The sequence below is a fragment of the Syngnathoides biaculeatus genome, chromosome 5 (genome assembly GCF_019802595.1).
Source record: "Syngnathoides biaculeatus isolate LvHL_M chromosome 5, ASM1980259v1, whole genome shotgun sequence".
Lineage (NCBI taxonomy): Eukaryota > Metazoa > Chordata > Actinopteri > Syngnathiformes > Syngnathidae > Syngnathoides > Syngnathoides biaculeatus.
Window position 1 is genome coordinate 27760553 of NC_084644.1, and position 13438 is coordinate 27773990.

Sequence of the window (13438 nt, forward strand, 5' to 3'; positions counted from 1 at the left end):
GAATCAGGAATAATTTGGAACCAGAAAACAACTAAAGAACTGGAATCTGAACCGGAATCGCTCAAACGGAAGCCCGATTGCACATCAATGTAAACACAGCCAACCTGGAAATGTGTCATTTGAATTTTACACAGATCTGGGCGATGTCCCCCCCCCCCCCCAAAAAAAAAAAAAAATAGAAAAAAAATCATTGAATATACAGTGCATATAATAAGTCAACAGTAAAGGTTTCTAGGCTGTATATTCACTGTAGCTATTAAATCAGAATTGGGCCCATGGATCTGCAGTGCAATTCCAATCTCACAGGTCAAAGCCGAGGTATTGCATTCAGATCTGTGCTCTGGCCTTACGGTAGGGTGTTTGGATGCTCTTCTGCTTGCCTTGGGTTTCTCAAAGTTATCCAGCTTTCTCATACATTACAAACTCATACATGTTAGGTGTATGAAAGCTTAATATTAGCCATAGTTGTGAATGGTTGTTTGTCCAAATGTGCACTGCGACTTACTGCCAACCAGCCCCAAATTAGTTGCGATCGCCTCCTGCTCTGCTCACCTGGGACCCTACTCCAGATAAGCACTATAGAAAATGGATGGATGGCTAAGAAACACTATGTGTAACGTTTGATATTTTTGGGTGGTTTTGAGAAACTATAAAATTGTGATTTGTGGGTTGGAAAGTATGATTTTTAACAGTACACTTGCATACACTTTTGTCCAGTGAAAAACTGCAAGCAACTGACTCCCCACCAAAAGGTTTATCATTTCAAATGATATTTTAAGGCATAAGTATAACACAAGCTATAAGCCCAGAACACTATCATTTCAAACTCATGTTATAAAATTTCCCTAAAAAAATAAATGGCTCGAGAGTGCTAGATTTGTGTGTGTGTGTGTGTGTGTGTGTGTGTGTGTGTGTGTGTGTGTGTGTGTGTGTGTGTGTGGGGTCTATGCTGTTGTTGCATAGACCACATATATGAATTCATAAATACGTCGCTCCTTTTGACTTGTGTACATACAGCGTTGCTAAGATATTCAGGAAAAAGTTGTCAGCACTTCCCAAATGTGTGTACGGTAAGAAAATTATAAAAACAAAAATGTTGGCACATTGTGATATTGAGAGTTCTATACGACACTACAATCACAACAAAGGAACTTTGAATAGCCTTTCAAATGTAAAAATATTTTTGGGGCTTTTCTTTAATCCTCTCTATTGGTAGCACACACTTTGCTTTTGGGAAAACAAGTCAACTTTGTGAAAATCGTATGAGAAATAAGCAAGTTCTAATGTAATTTCAATGTCCAATTGAATTGCATTACTTTTTCATGGAAACAACCCTCCAATCATAGCGACCACGCAGGCAAGTTCGTTAGCAGAGCTGCTACAGAGTGCTGGTGTAGCTCCTCCCTTCATATAGATATTACTCCTCAGTCGAGTATCGCTGCTGGCTGCTGTCAAATCGGAAGCCTCCTCTCTGCCGACTCGTGCCCTTTACTGCCTTATGTGAAATTCACTTTTTTTTGTTTTCCTTTTCATATTTTCAGCACCGCCAGTAACTCTCCACGCAGCACTCCGGGCAGCTCACCCTCACTCCGGCGGCGAGTGCTGGGGGGTGGACGGGCCAGTGAGAGCGAGGGAGGGGGAGAGAAGAGTGGTGGAGGCGGAGGAGGAGCAGGCTCGGACAGCCCCCTGCCATCAATACCATCGGCGTCCTCGCTCACGTCAGCCTATCCAATCGCATCCCGACATTTCAGGAGCAATGCCAAGGTAAGGTCTTATGACTCAGTTGGAAGTCACTGAATCACAAATACTTCAACAATTGTATAAACAAGTACATCTCGAACAAGGTGTTTCCCACAGGACTGAAATCTATTTATGATGGTAGGCACCCACAGGTTGGCTTGGGCAGGTGCGTTGGGGGTTGAAGGATCTGTTTTTGCGCATCGATGTTTGCAACCCGACAAGCAAAATAAAGTAAAGATTTGGATTTCGATGGAATGCTGTACTTTTCTTTAATGTGTGCTAAGAGTAAAATACATTTAACAACTAGAATTTTTTGTTGTACAAACACTGAATAAATTCAATAAAAGAATACATTTGTTGACTTCTATATATACAAATCATTTAACCTAAAATAAAAACACACAGCTTGTAACAATAAGGAAATGTAAAAAATATAATGTTTTACCGAAGTAAAAATTGTTAGGTAACAAATCAAAAAGCAACAAGGGTTAAATATGCTTGCAGAGTTTAAAAAGATATTGTAAAACCTTTTTAAAATCCACAGAATCATCTCCATTAACAGATGTTGTGAAGCAGGCAGCCAGGTGTTTTCCTTGTAAGTGAATGCAGAAGTCTGTTTTCACTTCAAGATTTGTCAAAACTGCACTCATCAAAACAATTTGAAAGCTTGTTTCCATCATTAAAATGGTGGTCTTACCCTGCTCATTGTTGAAAAGTGAATTCAAGAGATTTTTGGTACTTATGGTGATACTCTGGCTGTAATAAATAGTCTTTCTTTTAAACGTTTGCTCCAGACAACAAAGCCCTAGTCCCTAGGCCTTTCTTAGCCATACGCTTGTGCATTCTTTGTAATTGACAGAACATCCCTAAAATGTAGCAATACAAATTCAAAATTAACACAAAAAAACAGTGTTAGTAACTGAAAACATCATGCAGCTACTTAAGTTACCATGCTGTGCCACATAAAGTCACAAATGAAACTGTGTCCTCAGGACGAAGATTTTTCGTGATTCACCTTAATTAAAATTCACTAATCCTCTGTGTGAATTATACATCATTCACGTCTCGTCACGTCGTCATCTAATGAGCAGTACTGCTCCATGCAATATGAACATAGGGTGAGTGACTTGTGTCTCCACATGTGTAGCTTGTAGCTATATTTAAAGAGAGACTGCTTAATCATCAGTGGTTTTCAAACTGAGGGGTGCCAGTCCACCTGCTGGGAAACAGGGTGCATTGAAAATTTCATCTCCAAAAAGGGGGCCGCCAAATAGGAACCACTGACTTAATTGGACCTGTTCAAAGTCCTGGACTTCATTAAACACAGGACATAACATTAGATCTCACTTTGACCGTTACGTAATTTCACAAATTATACGGTAATGGCAGCCAACAGACTCAAACCTTCTCCCTTCCTTCAACAGGTCCAGAATTTGCATCCGTTCCGGTAGTTAGCTGCTACTTTGACCCTTTTCCTCTGCTGCTAATTGCATACCGTAGAAGGAACAGCAGCATTGTTGGGCCTAAAATAAAGAAATATGTCTTTCAGTGACACATTAATAGATGTTACTCTGTCTCACGGTTATGTATAAATTAACAAGATGTGGTACACCCTGAACTTGTTGCCAGCCAATCGCAGGGCCCATAGAGATAAACAGCCATACTCCCAGTCACACCGAGGGGCAATTTAGAGTGTCCAATTAATGTTGCATGTTTTTGGAATGTGGGAGGAAACCGGAGTGCCTGGAGAAAACCCACACAGGCACGGGGAGAACATCCAAACTCCATACAGGCGGGGCCGGGATCGAACCCGGGACCTCAGAACTGCGAGGCCAACGCTTTCCAGCTGATCCACAGTGCTGCCCCCACATGTCCATACACACAGCTAAAGCGATGAGTTCAGAGACAAATCTCAGCGCTTAGCACAAGAGAGCTCTTGTACTGTACCGTGTACGCATGTATTTTTAACATCCACACACTTCTTCAATTCATGATTCTAATTGTAGTGATTGTTGTCTTTGCAGAAAATGCAGAGCTGGTACAACGTGAGTATCCATACCTAAGACTTAACGTTTGGGGTGCTTCATTTAGACATTAACTCATTGGTAGCAACCGGAGTTTCTCTGTTCCTGTACCTCAGGTCCTCAGTCCCACATACAAGCAACGGAACGAGGACTTCCGCAAGATCTTCAAGAAGCTTCCTGACATGGAGCGACTCATAGTTGGTGAGTGGCAAACAATGAACATCCTTGACTCAAAAGGGTTTGGGCATCGTGTTTGGTCCACTGATCTCTCATTCCTTTTGCTGCAGACTACTCATGCGCGCTTCAGAAGGACATCCTGCTCCAGGGACGTCTTTATCTGTCTGAGAACTGGCTGTGTTTCTACAGCAACATCTTCCGCTGGGAAACCACTGTAAGCACCTGTTTTGTTTAAAGGTCCATATTTGCTGATCAGAGCTGATAGACACACAAGTATTCCACAAAAAAGACAACAAAAATATTTACAAAATGTTTTCCCTTGGGTTAGAACATTTCTTTCATATGCTTGCTAGTTCATGGAGGATGATTTAAGACCACAGGAGTGTATTTTTTTTTTTTTTTTTTTTTTTGGGGAGGGGGGGTCAGGTAATGCTTATATTGTGACACAGCCGGGAAAAGGAAAACTTGGGAAACATAATTGCCATTTTCTTCTGTATGTTTTATTTAGGCTGAAACTCGCCGTCTCAATCCGCATTCAGTTTCTGCATTGACAGTAACAAATGATACATGGATCATAATCTTGTATTTCTCTTAAATAAAGATGTCATGGTCCAACAAATGAAAAATCTAATATGATTATATGGTTATTACAATGACAAACCCCAATACACAATGTGTTTTAGAAAATAGTAGCAAAATTCAATACACACTATGAAAACAGCATTAATTGAGAGAGGGTTTGAAAAAATGGCGCTTGGCATGACTTGAAGAAACAGGAGTAGAAACCCTTTTGAACGTTGGTGCCACAAATTGAAGGAGATGGGTGTTAGCTTGTGCAGCATGTGCTCAAGGAAATTGGTGTACAACAGTAAGATGAAAGTGCTTGTTTTCCACGGAACTGAACCGTCCCCAGCCAAAAAGCTTTGGTTTGGTTTGCACACTCACTCACTCATACAAGTATATAAAATATAAAATGTTTGCATATTTTTATCAGCCTTCATTGTTCGCTGAGGATTATTTAAGACGAGAGGAATGTACTTTTTTTTATGCTGGTGCAGGTTGACCCATCATGACTCAAACAATAAAATGTGCAAAATGCACAAAAGCATTGCAAAACATATTTTGTTGCGTATCGTCGCTGTCTGGCGGAATCTTTGCAACTCCCAAATTTTTTTTCTTCAAGTTAATAAATAAATGACAGATTTTTATTTTTTTTATATATACACTGTTGTATAGTAGAGGGCAATTCTCAACACTCTAAATTGGTTAATTTGGTTAAAAAAAACAGACCAACTTGAAAAGACCAATGGTATCTATTTGTGGAAAAAATATGAAGTTGACTAATTTTGAACAAAGGTTGTTTTTACTTTAGTATATATTAGTTAGCAGTCTACTTCCTAATTCACAATGAATAATGACATAAGACTTAGTCTTCAATGTTTTTTTTAGTCTAGGACACACTTCCATCCTGAGTCCGGTGGCAAACATGGAAAATAGTTGTTCGTTTGTTTGTGTGTTGGTTAGTAGGTTAACTCCAGGTTCACACTGTGTGTATCCATTTTTTTATTCTAGGGTGGGAAGACAACTTACTTTGCATATTCATGAGACATGAAGGAAAAATAAGTTGACAGAAAATTTGCAAATTTGCCTGTTTTTACTTTGCTTTTTGAATGTTGGTAAGCAGGGTTGGGGTGGAAGATGTGCATGAACCGTACCATTTTTAATTCTAGGATGAGGGAAGATTCATGATTGACCTGGCAAAAAAGGGAAAACAAAGTGGGAAAGATATGCCATATTTTTCCACATTAGAGAGGTACTTTCTGGTTAAAGAAACTCGTGAATAGCATAAGTCATTTGGAATTGACAGACTGTACTCTATGATTTGCATTCTGTGATGGGACAAAATCCCACAATAACTCAAAAATGAAAACAGGAGTATAAATATGTTTATTCAAACATTTACACCAAAAATTAATCATTTCTTCATACATGCACCAGCATTTATATATTATTGCGTATAACCAGCCAACAGCCCCTTGAAAATTATAGAATGCAGTATCTTTGTCAAAAATAAAATTCAATGTCTTTACAGATCACGATCCTGCTGAAAGACGTGACCTCAATGACCAAGGAGAAGACTGCGAAGCTCATTCCAAACGCCATCCAGATCAGCACGGACAATGAGAGAGTCAGCCATTACACACATTTACACTCTTACTTTTCGGCTTTACACAATCAGTGAGTTTAAAAAAAGAAAACGATAACCTATCACCGATCTGATCACAAGATGGAGCGATGTCTATTGAAAATCACAAGCTCATTTCCTGTATGTACTTTAATGCTCCAAAAAAAAAAAAATTGCAATAATCTTTTCATCGTGACAAAACAAATTAATCTATTAGATGACAGTAAGTTTATATAGGAATTATTGTATCCACCTTTTGTGACGTTTTTGCTTGCTGGTGTACCTTGAGATGTTTCAATTGTAAAGTTATGTGCCTAAGCTCCATCAAGGTTGGAACTCACTCTTTTGGTCATGGATTCTTATCTGTCAGGTTAAACCAACATCACAACACTAGAGAAATAATGGCTTCTAATTTACTGAAATTAAATTCCTTTATTGTAATTAAAATATTTCACCCACACCGAAACTTTGGAGCATGATTCAATATAACACCCCGATATTTACGCACAACCATTAGTACTTGCACTAGCTTTCTAGGCTATGTAACGTTTTGTTGCCCGCTCGCGAGCTAGACCATATTTAACGTACATGAGCGTACCTCAAGCAGGCTTTGAATGAAAGTGACCACCAACATGTTTTTCCCCGTTTTCATCTTTTAATACAGTCAAAGCAATACACCCTTGTTGTTGTCGTTGCCATGGTAATGTATATGTGGTTGCATTTGAGTTGACAAGATCGAGCCCAAGAATCATAAAAAATGGAATGCAGTGGTATCGTAATGCAAGATTTTATTCCAGTAGTCTGACAAAGTTTGATTGGCAAATTTGTCTTTGAATCTGAACCGGTACATGTTGTTTGTCTGACATGTTGTCTGTCCCGTGTTACTGCCATTTTTGTTTTTGTTTTTAATAACTTTAGTGGCCATCAGATATTTATTATACTATGTCAAAAGACGGGAAAAATAACTATATAAATACTACTGAATAAAAATAAACTAGCTTTTGGATTCAGACATACCGTGCACGAAGGCGATGCGGAGTAAATGTCTTTTGCAGAGCTGATCATCGACATCATTGATCAGATATGCGAATTTAGTACTAAAGCCAATCAGCATAAAATAGTAATTGGTGGATACTGATCTCACGGATCAGATTGGATCAGATTAAACTACTTTTTTTGTTATAGTATAAAAACAAGTCAACTTCACAACAGTGCGTGCGTTACCTTTGTTGTTCATTCTTTCCTTTCTTTCAATTGCCATTCCCAGCACTTCTTCACCTCATTCGGCGCACGAGATCGCAGCTTCATGATGATTTTCCGCCTGTGGCAGAATGCACTCATGGACAAGGTACAACCCTCTGCGATCATCTAGCAAACTCCTTAATAATGTCATCAAAGTGGGCTTATTATGTGAGAGTAATATTTTCTATATACATGTTTGCAGTCCTTGTCTCCCAAAGAATTGTGGCACATCGTGCACCAATGTTACGGCACCGAGCTGGGCCTCACTAGTGAAGACGATGACTACGTCTCCCCGACAGCTGAACACATGAACGGCTTGCTGTAAGTAACTTTTCTGGTGGGGTTGGGAATCTCTGGCATGAGGCCGGAGGGTTGGCACAATTTGATAAGATTCTGTCCAGTAAGGGAGCAATACAATTTGATTCAACAAGGAGCAATCATTTTGAAGTGATAATCTTGTATAGATATTTTGGAGCATTATTCTGTGCATTCCTCTACTATGACACACTGGGGACGCCTAACGGGACAAGCCGAAAGGAAAAGAACAAGAAGATTCAGTTAAGTCCCTCCCCATCTTCAATTAATTAAAAATACCTGTACCTTCCATTATACCAGGCCTGGAGAAGAGTCCGTGTCCGTCACTGATCTTCTGGACCTGAGCTCCGTGTCTCTTCCCTCTACGGGCAGCTCCCCTCCAGCCCTGGTGCCCTGCAGCCAGACCACCCCTCCCTCAGCCACCACCGCCGCAGTGGGCTCATCCCCACCCTCCTCAACCTGTTGCTTGCCCATCGAGGTGCCCTCCTCCTCGGGTCGGCGGCTCAGCTCAGACCCCCCAGAGCCCAGCCCCCCCAACTCCCATGGCTTGGTAGTGTCTGCCGCGCCAAGCATCGCCTCCTCGGTGAGTGTTTTTAATTACATCATCTGTGTAGGTCTTGGCATTTGGTCAGTACATTTAGACTCTTGGGAAGTTCAATGCTTCGCTTAAAGGGCCACTGTCATGAAATGCGTGATTTTTAGTACGTTATTAATGAAAAAACGACAGCCGACATGATTTTGACATATACAACTTTTTGTAACCCCCACCATGAAAATCCTCTAGTGGGATTTGTTTTCGAGAAGAAGCAGGAAGTGACGTACATGGCAGGACTGCCCTCATGTGGACTGGTTTGTTTCTATTAGTTGTACCTCCGGGAAGGTAGCTCGTTGTTCCTTTGTGTTAGCCAAAAATGCCAGCTCGTTGCATTGCTGGCACACTCGGGAGGATGGATTTACCCTTCATAAGTTTGCAAGAGACCCGGTTCGTTGTGAAAAATGTATTGCACGGGTACAGAGGACGAGAGCTTTGTGGGTTCGAAATGACTGGTAGGTGTGTGTATACAGCTACTAAAAAAAAAAATAATAGTTTGGGGCGGACCACGTAATCCATCTCTCATAATGTAACAAAAGATCCGCATACGTATGACAGAGGTGCTGAATGTGTCGATGTGCGCGTCGGACGACTTCTGCGTTGGGCTCTCCCGCGAAGGCTGCCGTGCCGGCTTGCCGGCGGGGGCTGCTGCGTCATGCCTCGCGGGCGGGCACAGCTTCGGCCAGGCTGGCTCATACATACTCTCTGGGAGTCTGTCGCCGCCGCGGCAGTGTGTGTGGGCCGGCCTGGCCGGGGCCATGCTCGTCCGTGGGACGCGGCTCTGCAACCTTCGTTTCGACACGGGGTGGCTCATCTTCGACGCCGAGGTGGCTTATCCCGGTGCAAGGCCGGGCCGCTTTTGACCATTGACGGCAGGGTTATTGAGTTTAGAAAGTACTTGTGAAGAGAAATCTGTGAACATCAGTGAATATGTCTCATTTATAATACAGGTATGTGAGTTTGCACAGGTTTATTTTTTTGTTTTCTTTTCATCTGTTGCAATGTATATCATATGTTATTTATTTTTATGATATACTTTCTCTTGTTCAAGCCTTCAGTGTGAAAGAGTTTTGAGAATATTTGTGAAGAGAAATGTGGTCATCATCCGTGAATGTGTCTCTGTTATAATACAGTCTTGTTGAGAGAGAATTAAACCAAGTTGAGACCAGCCAACATGTGTGTTTTCTCATTCATCCATCATCAAAAAAATACACAACGCAGAGTTAGACCATTACAAACTGAGGGAGAGGATTTCTATGCATTTATTCGTGAATAACAAATAGTAGCCTCTTCTGTAATCGATATCTAAATCAATCATGGGCCTTCTTGTATACATCCCTGTGAAAGACTCCATGCCCCAATTATTCATCAAGCGCGTCATTCACTTAAGACATATAAACCTCCCTCGAATAGCAGTTCCCTTTTTCCATCAGATGCCACACCTCACATCGATAGGTGGGCCATAGAAAAGGTTAGAAATGCCTCTCATAAAGTAACCATGTAATCATAAACATTTCAGGTTTCCCAATGGGATACATTGTGGTTTTCTCTCACTCTTATTTCCTCCAATCGTGGTCTCTTTTCTTTTTCTGATTTAGAACAAGAACAAGTACAATATGTTCTACTATTTGCCTCAGGTTACTGTGCTGTTGTGATAACGCAAACTCGCTGACACTCTTAATAGATCGCAGTGTTGCGACTACCAATGGGCTCCACGTCCTCTTAAAAGTCACATGACAATGGCCTGATTCCCTTCCTCTTTAGAATCCAGATGATGGTGGGGAAGCCCTGTCTGAGTCAACCAATCATATGCTGCCCATGCCCAACACCAGCCTGGGAAACCTCTCTTCATTGGACATCACGAATGACGAGGACCTACCCACCGACCCGAGCAACTCATCTGACACGCAGGAGGAGAGTGAGTGTTTTGAGTCAACTTCATTTTAATCTCACTGTGTCCGCATCCATTTGCTTCTATCATATTAAAACAATTAGAAATGTTGTCAAATATAAATAATATATCCTCCCACCCATCAGGTGAGGTGGAGTCGTTCTGCGCCAACCTGAACGGGCGGCTACACGTCAACGCCGCCGTACGAATGAGTGTGGACAAGTTGCACGACCTGCTCTTCTCTGCCGATACGCACTTCATCCAGCACCTCTTCTCCCAAAGACACTTTACTGGTAGACACACCCAAGCGCAAATAAACCCATGCCAAGGCTTCAAGATTTGCAAATTAAGTCATTTTTATTTCAATAAAGCTATTTTTTACCTACTGTAATTAAACACTAGGGGTCAGACTTAGCATTAAATTTCCCTCAGCGCTACCAAATCATCTGTAAGCCTCCAGGTTTTTTCTCTTGTCCGTCAATTCTAACAGACCTGACAGTGGGCGAGTGGCAGCGAGATAGCAGCAATGGAACCACCAGCCGCGTGCTCAGCTACACCATCGCCCTCAACAATCCACTGGGACCCAAGACTGCTCCTGTAGTGGAGACGCAGGTAGGATCCTTGTTCTTGCTGTTGCCATAGGGATGTTACATCAATAAGGTGCAACAATTTCACCTTACCGTCGATGTACTGCTGTGTAATAAAGACCATAATATATACACTGTTGTTTTTGTGGACCCTTGTTCCAGGAGGCAGTACATGACTTTTTAATCTTTAACAATATGTGATAAATGTACCTGGGAATTAACAACTTGAAAGGTAGTGGCTGTACAGTATTTCCAGTGCCATTACAATGGAAACTCTGAATCAAGAAGGTGGTGTATGACATTTAGCCTTTAAAGTAACAATACTCAGTAGTCTTATTTTAAGATAACAACTGTGCGCGAACAGTCATGTTTCCAGATATGAGTGACCCGAATTACAATTGGTGTGAATGTGAATGGTTGGTTTATGTTTGCCTTGCGGTTGGCTGGCGACCAGTTCAGGGTGTATGTGGCCTCTCACTCAATGTTTGCGGGGAAAGGCTCCAGCACACTTGTGACCCTAATGAGGAGAAGCAGTACAGTAAATGGATGGCTGGATAAGGAAATATGTTCTGACATACTAATGTTTCGAGATAAGAGCATGGCCACGAAACAAATTAAACTCATATCTCGAGGTGGGGTTAGATTATAGTGTTCCCGCCATTCCATTTGGGACCATAAACTTTCACCCTCTAAAAGAATAATATGTAGTAGTTTTACTGTAAGATTATTTAGAGTAATAATATACCGTAATTCTCGGCCTACAGAGCACACCTGGTTATAAGGCTCACCCAGTACATTTGTAAAGGAAATACCATTTGGTACATAGATATGCAGCACCTGTGTAAAAGCCGTAAGTGCCCATATTGAAACACAGGATATTTACAAAGAACGACAGTACACAGAGAGTTTAACACTAGCACCACCGTGCTAAAGCTAACACTAGCACCCCGCTAACAGGGCCGGTTAAAAAAAAACCATACCGGTAAAAATCACTGAGACACGGCAGCAACACGCTAGTGCAGCTCAAATATGGCCGGGCCGGTAAAAGTCAGTTCCTCGGCACATATATTCCACCGGTCTTACTCTTACCTTTTCCGCTCGAGTGGCCCCTTGCGGCCGTTAGAAACAATGTACAAATTAGCCGCATGAACCGAAGGGTTGAAAGCGTGTGAAAAAAGTTGCAGCTTATAGGCCGGAAATTACGGTCATCATTTTCCCTTTCAATCATAACTGTGGTTCTGGCTTGTATTGGAGATAGTGGTGTAGCTGCCCTCACTATGTGGAGGCTAGATAACAGTTCACTACCTTTCTGTGTCTAGACGCTGCACAAGAATAGCGCTCAGGGAGAGTGCTATGTGGTGGACTCAGAGGTGATCACATCGGGCATCCCATACCAGGACTACTTCTACACGGTGCACAGATACTGCCTCACCGCCATAAACAAAAACAAGAGTCGCCTCAGGTGTCTTTGTTTTTTTCCATCTTATTCATAATATTAAGAGTTAAAAATAGAGGGGTTAGTCATATTTACAAGTAAAAAGTATTATTATTATAATAGTTCAATACAGTCACAAATAACAACTTTCTTCTTCTTCTTCTTTTCCTTTCGGCTTGTCCCGTTAGGGGTCGCCACAGCGTGTCATCTTTTGCCATCTTAGCCTATCTCCTGCATCTTCCTCTCTAACCCCAACTGCCCTCATGTCTTCCCTCACCACATCCATAAACCTTCTCTTTGGTCTTCCTCTCGCTCTTTTGCCTGGGAGCTCCATCCTCAGCATCCTTCTACCAATATACTCACTCTCTCGCCTCTGAACATGTCCAAACCATCGAAGTCTGCTCTCTCGAATCTTGTCTCCAAAACATCCAGCTTTGGCTGTCCCTCGAATGAGCTCATTTCTAATCCTATCCAACCTGGTCACTCCGAGCGAGAACCTCAACATCTTCATTTCTGCCACCTCCAGTTCAGATTCCTGTTGTTTCTTCAGTGCCACCGTCTCTAATCCGTACATCATGGCCGGCCTCACCACTGTTTTGTAAACTTTGCCCTTCATCCTAGCAGACACTCTTCTGTCACATAACACACCAGACACCTTTCGCCAGCTGTTCCAACCTGCTTGGACCCGTTTCTTCACTTCCTGACCACACTCTCCATTGCTCTGTATTGTTGACCCCAAGTATTTGAAGTCGTCCACCCTGCTATCTCTTCTCCCTGTAGCCTCACTCTTCCCCCTCTACTTTTCTCATTCACGCACATATATTCTGTTTTACTTCGGCTAATCTTCATTCCTCTGCTTTCCAGTGCTTGTCTCCATCTTTCCAATTGTTCCTCTGCGTGCTCCCTGCTTTCACTGCATATGACAATATCATCTGCGAACATCATGGTCCAAGGGGATTCCAGTCACAAATAACAACAATCTACCAATAATTGACGCTTATTATAAGTGCAATGAAGATAAACCTTAGTTGTAATAAAAATAAATAAATAAAAATAAAAATGCGAATAAGCAGGATATCATCAGGGGGAGATAACCAAGTTATTCTCTCCCCCCACCCCAAAAATTCTGCAAATAGGTGTATTATTATTGGGAATTTGCAGGGTTGCGCTTTGTTAGTTAGTGGCCAAAGTCCTGCTGTATTTTTTTAAGTCTTTTTTTTTTTTTTTTTTTTTTTTTTTTTTTTTAGGAG

The 13438-nt window shown here is 41.6% G+C and overlaps 1 protein-coding gene across 3 annotated transcripts in view; it reads left to right on the top strand.

Annotated features, from left to right (window-relative positions):
- The window catches only part of gramd1a (GRAM domain containing 1A), a 43083-nt gene that overhangs the window by 22174 nt on the left and 7471 nt on the right, over window positions 1-13438 (top strand). For all 3 annotated transcript variants that reach the window (XM_061819139.1, XM_061819140.1, XM_061819141.1), the window contains 12 exons: window positions 1542-1764; window positions 3765-3785; window positions 3881-3965; window positions 4052-4155; window positions 6034-6129; window positions 7394-7474; window positions 7571-7689; window positions 7984-8266; window positions 10040-10193; window positions 10313-10459; window positions 10657-10778; window positions 12073-12215. In XM_061819139.1, the coding sequence (XP_061675123.1) occupies window positions 1542-1764; window positions 3765-3785; window positions 3881-3965; window positions 4052-4155; window positions 6034-6129; window positions 7394-7474; window positions 7571-7689; window positions 7984-8266; window positions 10040-10193; window positions 10313-10459; window positions 10657-10778; window positions 12073-12215 (1578 nt within the window). The remainder of the gene's footprint in view (window positions 1-1541; window positions 1765-3764; window positions 3786-3880; window positions 3966-4051; window positions 4156-6033; window positions 6130-7393; window positions 7475-7570; window positions 7690-7983; window positions 8267-10039; window positions 10194-10312; window positions 10460-10656; window positions 10779-12072; window positions 12216-13438) is intronic.